Source organism: Canis aureus, chromosome 18 (genome assembly GCF_053574225.1).
Source record: "Canis aureus isolate CA01 chromosome 18, VMU_Caureus_v.1.0, whole genome shotgun sequence".
Classification (NCBI taxonomy): Eukaryota; Metazoa; Chordata; class Mammalia; order Carnivora; family Canidae; genus Canis; species Canis aureus.
Window position 1 is genome coordinate 4,986,908 of NC_135628.1, and position 9,083 is coordinate 4,995,990.

At 43.6% G+C, this 9,083-nt stretch overlaps 1 protein-coding gene across 11 annotated transcripts in view; it reads right to left on the reverse strand.

Annotated features, from left to right (window-relative positions):
* Positions 1-9,083, reverse strand: part of ST7 (suppression of tumorigenicity 7) — a 241,643-nt gene that overhangs the window by 118,403 nt on the left and 114,157 nt on the right. For all 11 annotated transcript variants that reach the window (XR_013356384.1, XM_077856019.1, XM_077856021.1 and 8 more), the window contains one exon: positions 2,233-2,315. Coding sequence is in view for 10 of the 11 variants with exons in the window: in XM_077856019.1 (XP_077712145.1) it covers positions 2,233-2,315 (83 nt within the window). In the remaining variant the exon portion in view is untranslated. The remainder of the gene's footprint in view (positions 1-2,232; positions 2,316-9,083) is intronic.

The window sequence follows — 9,083 nt, forward strand, 5'->3', positions numbered from 1 at the left end:
TGATCCCGGGAACTCAGGATCACACCCTGGGCCGAAAGCAGGTGCTAAACTGCTGAGCCACCCACGGATCCTCAAGGAGAAGTTTTAATATGCTTCCCTTCACCTTGGCTTGGTCTCTGCAGTCAGTACCGGGCTTTCCATGTGGATTCCATTTATAAAACGATCTTGGAGTGGTTCTTGCTGATGTTCTTCACATTATTGGCCCAGTAATATCAACTTTAAACATCTCCTCCCTTGAGTCCAGTAACCCATGTGATGCAGCAGAGCACGCTTAACCTGAATATGCTTTGACCTCACACACACAAAAATGCTCGCCATACCACCACCACTTCTTTAAGCTGTTTGTAGGTTTCTGCCCTGCATACATTGCTCTATCTGCTTACTCTGGCTTCCTACAAGCTCAAGCGTCTGAAACTCTCCATTGTTCTAGGTTCATCTATGTATTTGTTTCACATTTTTGTGGCCTTTTCCCCTAAAACTTGCGTATTTCTAGTGCTGTTCTCTTAACATTAATTCTGTGATATCTTTTTTTCTTATTCTTCTCTCTATAAAAATTAGTTATTACAGCATTATGTGTAGACAAAAAAAAACACAAAAAAAATTCTTAAACTTCTCTTTAAGGTCACTTAAATTAAAAAAAGAACTATGTCAGGTGTTATAATTTATCACACTTGTAATTATTTAGAGCATAAACTAATGGAGCTATGAGATGATTATCATTGCTTTTGCCTACTGGGAATTTTTGAAAGGAAGGAATAGGGAAATGTAAATTTCGGGTTTTTTTGTTTTTTGTTTTTTGTTTTTTATTCAGAGAGAGAGAGAGAGGGGCAGAGACACAGGCAGAAGGAGAAGCAGGCTCCTTGCAGGAAGCCCGATGTGGGACTTGATCCTGGGTCTCCATGATCACACCCCGGGCTGCAGGCGGCGCTAAACCGCTGCGCCACCAGGGCTGCCCGGGAAATGTAAATTTTGAAGGAAAAGAAGATAAAGGGCCAAAAAGCTTAGAAGTGCCACATTCACCTCAATACATTTAAAGAAACTGGGCTAACCACAAGGAGATAACACCTCAAACCAGTCAGAATGGCTAAAATTAACAACTCAGTAAACAACAAATGTTGGCAAGGATGCAGAAAAAGGGGAACCCTCTTACAGTGTTGGTGGGAATGTCAGTCAACTGGAGCAGCCACTGTGGGAAACAGTATGGAGGTTTCCCAAAAAGTTAAAAACAGAACTACTCCATGACCCAGCAATCGCATTACTGGGTATTTACCCAAAAGATATAAAAATAGTGATGGGAAGGGGCACATGCACTCCAATGTCACTATCCACAATAGCCAAAAGATGGAAAGAGCCCAGATGTTCATCAATGGACAAATGGATAAAGAAGATATGGTATATATACATACAATGGAATATTACCCAGCCTATCAAAAAGAATGAAATCTTGCTGGATGGAGCCAGAGTGTGTTATGCTAAGTGAAATAAGTCAATCAAAGAAAGACAAATACCCTCTGATTTCACTCACTTGGAATTTAACAAAACTGATAAACTTGGGGAAGGGAAGGAAAAATAAAATAAGACAAAAAGAGAGAGAAAAACCATAACAGACTCTCTTACCTATAAAGAACAGTCTGAGGGGTGCTGAATGAGAGATGGGCAGGAAGGGGTAATTGGGCATTAAGGAGGGCACTTGATGTAATGAGCATTGGGTGTCACATGCAAATGGTCAATCACTAAATTCTACCCTGAAACTAAAGGTATAGTATACGTTAACTAACCTGAATTTAAATAAAATCTAAAAAACAAAATGAAAGGAAGAAACAAACAAACAAACTGGGCTATATTTCTGCTCATCTTGATTATGGCCAATAATCCATTTTGAAAAGAATGATGAAAAACATTTGTAGTTGAACTGAGTTGCACGTATTTTTCAGTTATCTCAGACACTAGAATTTGACACAGAACTGTCTTCCTTTATGTTCCATTTTATGTGTTGCTCTTCCCCTTCAACAAAAGTAACATGTGACTATTTAAATTTTGTTTAAAATATTTTAGAAATACGTAATCTGAGCAATGGAAGGCTTCTGTAAGTCCAACCACCCCACATATATACACTTGCAAGATAAATCACTGTAAACTGCTGGTATATATTCTTCCAGAATTATTTCCTGTACATATATTGACATATTAGTAATCAGCATGCTTTTAAATAGGAAGGACACTACCACTTACCAATATGAGCCCTGATATTAGTGAGGAAGTGCCTGTCAGGGCCACGTAGAACTTCGGTGTTAATGTGTTCAAAAACATGCTCACTGAAAAAAAAAGGAGAAGAATAAGGAATGCATAAGCATAAGTAGGTCAATAAAACAGACTGTTCCATTTGTTTCCGATGACAAAAATTCTTAGAACCATAACAAAGTCCCATTAAAAATGGTTCAGCATCACAAAGTCTCAGAATGCTAGGTGTCAAGGGCTATAAAGAAAATCACCACATAAAAAAGAAAAAAAGCAGCTTTTTAGTTTCTATCTACCAAAGCTATTGTTGTGAATGGTTTTCATGGACTCAATACCACTGAGGAGTCTAATCACAGCTGGTTACTAAAATGTCAGAAGGAGAAGACCCTTATCTATTTTGTGAGACCCACACATTAGAGGCTTTTTTAAAGATTTTATTTAGTGATGAGAGAGAGAGCGCACAAATGGGAGGGAGAGGGCAGAGAGAGAAGCAGACTCCCCGCTGAGCTGGGAGCCTGATGTGGAACTTGATCCCAGAACCCTGGGATCATGACCTCAGCCAAAGGCAGATGCTTAACTGACTGAGCGCCCCCACATGTCCCACATTAAAGGTCTTAATGAACCAACAAGGAAAACTTCAACTTTGGGACAAATGGAAAAGAACTATATTCAAGTTGATCCTTGAATGTGTGGGTATTAGAGGCACCAAACCCCCACACAGACAAAAATCTGCATATAACTTTGGACTCTTCCCAAAACTTTACTAATAGTCTACTATTGCCTGAAGCCTTACCAATAACATAGAGTCAATTAACACATATTTTGCATATTATTTGCACTACATACTGTATTCTTACAATAAAGTAAGCTAGAGAAAAGGTTAAGAGAACTGTAAAGAAAAGAAAATACATTTTCAGTGCTATATGGTGTAAGTGGACCCAGGAACGATCCCATGTTGTTCAAGGATCAACTGTGTATTAGGCAGTTATTAAAGATTTTAATACTATTACTCTTGAAAAGGAAGGACAAATTGACAAAGTTTGCATGCATTAATAAAAGGTTTTTCACCTTACTTAAAAAGCTGTTAGGCTGTTCATCAAAAGAACTGAAGTCAATGGAATAAAGATGAAAAATAAACCACTAAAAATGAATGTGCAGTCAAGCACCTTCCTGACCAATTTCTGCCACTCTGTTCATATCAACTGTTGATATAGTTGATCTGGCTGCCCATTAAGTAAGGGTCACTTCCACACTTTATAAAGATATTTTAAGTCATTATCATTTGTATCTAGATATTGCATGCAACCTTAATTATTACCAAAACAACTACCTAACGGGCTTTTTGCACGCATATTCACATTTCTTTACTGAGTCTGTGGCAGAGGATCACGTTGGTCTGGCTTTAGAATGAAGGACGTTAGAAGCTGGGCTCGGATATCATTAGGGGAAAGGCTTTGGCATTTGTCCTGAGCTCAGCCCAGAAAGCAAAGTCACCAACATGACCGTAGAGCCCATGTTCACTCATTCAACAAACAGTTCTCTCTATTTATGAATGAGACCATGGACAAGGAATGGAAGCATGAATCAGACACAGTTCCCACCCTCTAGAAGACCACAGACTAGTTAGGAAATGAACAAATAAACAAGCCATTACCATAACGTTGGATAAGTGCATGCACAAGTCCTGAGCATAGGTTATAAAGAACACCTAAAAGGGACACACCACAGGCTGAGGGTTGGAAAACATGTCCGGGAGAATAAGCAGGAGTTTACTAGACCAGCGCACACAGAAGGAGGGACACACAAAAGGGCAAGGTCAATAGAATAAGAGGCCTGCTTTGAGGTGCTGAGAAAAGATCACAGCCTTTCCAAACAGTTGCACAGGTTGAGGGGGTTAGGAACTTGAGCTATGGGCCCTCTGCAGAGATGCAGACGTTGAAGGGCACGCTGATGTCATCCTTCCTGGCTACAGGGCATCCTTCCCCTGCACCCACTCTTAAATGAGTGTGACTTGCGGGACTATCACTTGTAATCTCAAAAGTCTGAACTAATACAATGTGTTCAGTTGATAGTCACAATTTGACTAAGAGGACTTCTGGAGAGAGAGAGAAAGGCACAGAAGGAGCAACCAGCCTTGGACTGCAGACATACAGCTGAGTTAAGGCTGGGTTTGCTTGGCCATTAAAAAACCCAAAGATGAAGGGAAAAAAAAAACCACCAAAGATGTGGTGATTTGTCATTTCCAAGCAAGTCAGTGGAAAGAGGAAGATTTTTTTAAAGGGAAAAAATTAAACAAACAAAAGTAGAGCTCGTAACTGCCAGTCTGATTCTGAAGTACCTAAAATTCTCAAAATTCACATCGTCACACTATAAATGACCCCACATTCCCCATTATTTTTTAAAAAGTCACCAAAGCAGTTTTTGCTTTATTTTATAGTTATGAACTCTCATATCTGTATCATATATTTTTCAGTAGGTTTCTGGAGGCAAAGTGAGTTTAAAATTCTATGAAACCCATTTCTAAAAGAAAGAGGAAACGATGTGTGCCTGAATTAGAAGTGCTTTAGTAGCCCTACTAAAACTTCTCAGCAATAAAAGCATATATCAATGGAGGGGAAAGATTTTCTCCTGAAAATCATTGAGTCCACTGTAGGCAAAAGACTCAAAAATTAATTGATTAGGGACTCCCGGGTGGCTCAGCTAACTGTCTGCGTTTGGCTCAGGTCATGATCCCAAAGTCCTGGGATCAAGCTCCAGGATGGGCTCCTCGATCAGCAAGGAACCTGCTTCTCCCTCTCCTGCTCCCCCTACTTGTGAGCTCACTCTCTCTCTCCCCATCCCATCAAATAAATAAATTTTTTTTAAAAAAAGAATTGATCAGTAAAAAAATAAATAAATAATGTGAGTTATCTAAAGAGATTAAAGTGTTCCCATTTGGTTTTTCTTAAGATTATACAGCAGCGGTAATTAATTATTAAAAGATGCTTCTCTGTTATATCCAGTTGTAGAAAGCTACTAGAGTTGAGAGATCATGGAAGTCATAAAAAGAAATAGAGACACACGTAGAGAAGAACCAAACATTTCAGAGAGTGGGAGATGGGTCTTACTGAATATCCTGGCTAAAATTACTAAGACGTGGCAGTTGGCAACTCTGGGCATAAATACTGATACTTAATACTTGCCATTTCCATCTATCTATGTACTTAAAGCCAGTAACAAAGCACTTTCACAAGCTAGAGAGTTTCATTCCCACTTCAGCTCTATGAGGCCAATACTATTATTCATGTTATTTCACAGAGAGAGGTGGGCAACGCCAGCAGTCCTGCCCCAAAGTTCAGGCTCAGGGGATCCTAGGCTGCCTAAGATATTGCTACCAAGCATGAAGGAACAAAGCAGCACATGGAAAGCCCTTCATTACAAAAGGAGAAGAACTCTAGATAAATCAGACTAAAAGACTGGATGTTTTTAACACTGTACTTATATTTACCTCAGATCTTTAAAGACAAGTTCCCTACGATGTTATCTTGGGTGGGTGCAGCCCCAGCAGCCCCAGGGGGGAAAGGCAGGGCGGCGCTCTGGTTGGAGACTCCCTCCCTAAACTAGGAGGGCTGAACCCTGTAGACCACACTGAATACCTTGAAGCAAGGAATACCTTGCCTAGGTGTTCCTTCACCAGCGATGAGGGCTACTAGCAATTACCTGTCGAAACATAGGAGGGCCTGCCTGATACAGTACCTAAGATCTGCAGCTGAAAACGGCGGGGGATACGCTTTGAAAGGTAAACTGGCTTTTCTGGAAATCTCCAGACACGTCACCGTTTCCTCCCTACCTGCTGGGGCTGGCAAAACAGATTCAAGAACAAACAGACAAAGACTAATCTAGCCTTGTGAAGAACAGATTCATAAAATCTCAGTAACGTCCTATTTCAGCCCAGAGACAGAAAGTGACAAAGCAAAGGCCTTGCGTGTGCCGCGGCAGGACACCCCCGGGGCCGCTCCCAGCCCCTGCAGTAGCTGCTCAGGGCGGCCCCCGGACCGCATCGGGGCCCTTCTGGTGACGCTCCACGTTACCGGTTCCGTCCTCCCACCTGACCGACGAGCCCGCGGGAAGGGCTGCAGCGCGGCCTGCGAAGACGCTGGGTCGGAGGCTGGGGACACGGAGGGGAGCTGCACCACCCGAGGGCGCCCGCTCTCGGGGAGGGCTGACTTCATTTAAAAAAAAAAAAAAGGCAAAACTTTCTCTTTTTAACGAGCATGAAATGAGCTCCCGGATCAGAGAAGAGAGGAGCTGAGGAGTCCGCTGGGGAAGTGAAGGATCGGTCCTATGTCCTGTGAGCAGCGCTGACTGAGGACGCGTGGAAGGCCCCGGGCGGCCACAGCCCCGTCTCCCAGCACATACGTGCCTCCCCTCACAGTCCTTAGAGCACAAGCGACTCCCAAACCACACGCCTGGAAGAGACCTCTGCAAACCAGAGGGAACACAAAACCCTGTGTTCGTCTCCTCAGACACATCCTACCTCACACAGAGAAGCCCTGGAACGAAAAGACTAAGGCAGCTGAGTAAGTAGTGTGAAAAGGTCTACAACACCCCAGAATCTGTCCTGTGTCCCTCTTAAAGCCTGTCTAAAATACGGCATGTGAAACAGGAAAACTTCAGAAAGTCATAAAATAACCATCATCAACCATTGAAAATGTTAGAAATAAAGTCCCTAGAAAGAAAAGTTAAAGAAATAAGTTCATGGGACGCTGGGGTGGCTCAGCGGCTGAGCGTCTGCCTTGGGCTCAGGGCGTGACCCCGGGGTCCTGGGATCGAGTCCTGCGTTGGGCTCCCCACAGGGAGCCTGCTTCTCCCTCTGCCTGTGTCTCTGCCTCTCTCTGTGTCTCTCATGAATAAACAAAATCTTAAAAACAAAACAAAGTTTATTCAGGCTATTTAGTTTATTTCGGTGAAAAAGAACTGAAGAGACTTTGGGTAAAAAGCATTTTCCTGGGAAAGATACCTGGGTTAGGAGCCTCGGTCTGCAACTGCGAAGCCGGCGGTGGTGGGGAGGTCCCGGGAAAGGCCCACCCTCTCCCAGGGGCTGCTGCCCCGAGGCCCAGAGGACACGTGCATCCTCTCCACACGTCGGCACCGATTCCTGGTACCTAGCCTGGGCCGGATGCTGGGAAGCACTGTTCCTGCCCCCACCGGGCTCACAGCCCAACGGGTGACAGAGCCAAGGAAATGGCTAAGCAAATATCGCAGAGAATTATAAAAGCGCAGGGTAGCCCAAAGGGATTAGGGCATCAGGAGAAGTTTCTGCCAAGAATAAGCCTCCTGTCTGAGACTCGTAGGATGAATCAGGAGTTATCCAGATGTTGCCTGCAGCTGGAGGGCACAGGGCCCGTGAGAGGTAGAGCTGTCGAGCATTCCACAGGGCGCTGCAGCTGCAGGGCCCGCCCGTGTGAGCCCAGGCAGGGGACAAGGGACGGGGAAGGCAGGACGAGTGCCGCGGAGTTGCCCGGCCATGTGGAGGCACCGGTGGGGGATCAGTACAAAGTATGGGAGGCTGCTTCCTAAAGTGCCTGGCATACCAATACCAATACATGGGATACGGACTGACTAGCAGCAAGTGGCTATTCTCGGATGAGAAGTCCGCCAATTTGGGTCCAAACTGGATTTCTAAACTTAAGGGTGTCCTCTGCTGTTTGGCCTCCCAAATGACCTATGGAGCTCTTCTCACGAACAACTGCATGCAATGAGTAGATGCGCAATGTGGCCCAACTAAAACAAAACAACAAGACAAAAAACAAAAAAACAAACAAAAAATCACCTAAGGAATAGTGGACTCTGGTTTGCGTACTTTTCTTCGTAAAGAAAGTAACATTTATCTCAACACAGGCCCAAATCTGTACTTCCGAGGCTGTTTCACTGTCCACAAAATTTACCAGAATAACATCTCTCTTGCTGCAGGGTTGCTGTGAGGACTAAATGCACTAGTGCGGATAAACTGCCTAACACGGTAAACCTCCACAAGTAATACGTGTTTATCATTGTTATTTACGTTTACGTTACCCTTCCTTTTGTGAAGTGACATCTCACACTGGTCCCGCTGTAGGAAGCAGAAGCAGCTCAGCTGACTGCACTAATATCAACGTAGTCGTAGCAGCAGCACCTGCTTCTTGTGCCAGCCACTGGGGTACAGGCCACAGCCCAAGAAGTAAATCACCTGCACCGTGATTTGCCCTATGCTGAACATGGATGCCCTACAAGATAAATGAAGTGCCAGGCATTAGAAGGGTCCCTTTAACTGAATTCTACTTGCTAGAGGTGGTAAAAAACTGGAGGGTGAGTCTGAAAGAGGCCATTTTAGAAGGCAAAGAAATTAGTGGACCCCCTAACCCTGCCCTGCTGTGGGATCAATGAACTCAGCCACAGGCCACGTGGAAACCTGCAATCCCGTTCCTTAGTTGTCTTCAAGTCCCCATGTGGCCTAGAACATATGCTGTATTAAAGCCTAAACTAGAACCTAAAAAGTATGATGGTTTACCAATGTTTTAAATACAAAGAACAAATAATTAAGGCCATGATACCTTCCAAGGTATACAAGTGATAATCAAGATGGACTGGAAAATCGTCCATTTCATGCAAAGCAACATTTCCGATTTAATCACAGAAAGTACGCAGAGTCCCACGTCTACATAAAGCGCATGAAGCCACATGCTAGTCTTGCAGGAATCGTCTCTCAAACTGTTTTCTCAGACCTCCAAAGTGGGTCAGGGAACACACAGGAATAGTTTAATCCATCACTCGCATTTTTCTGTGTGAGAACAGGGAATATTCCCTTCTTTCATTTTACTGTTCTT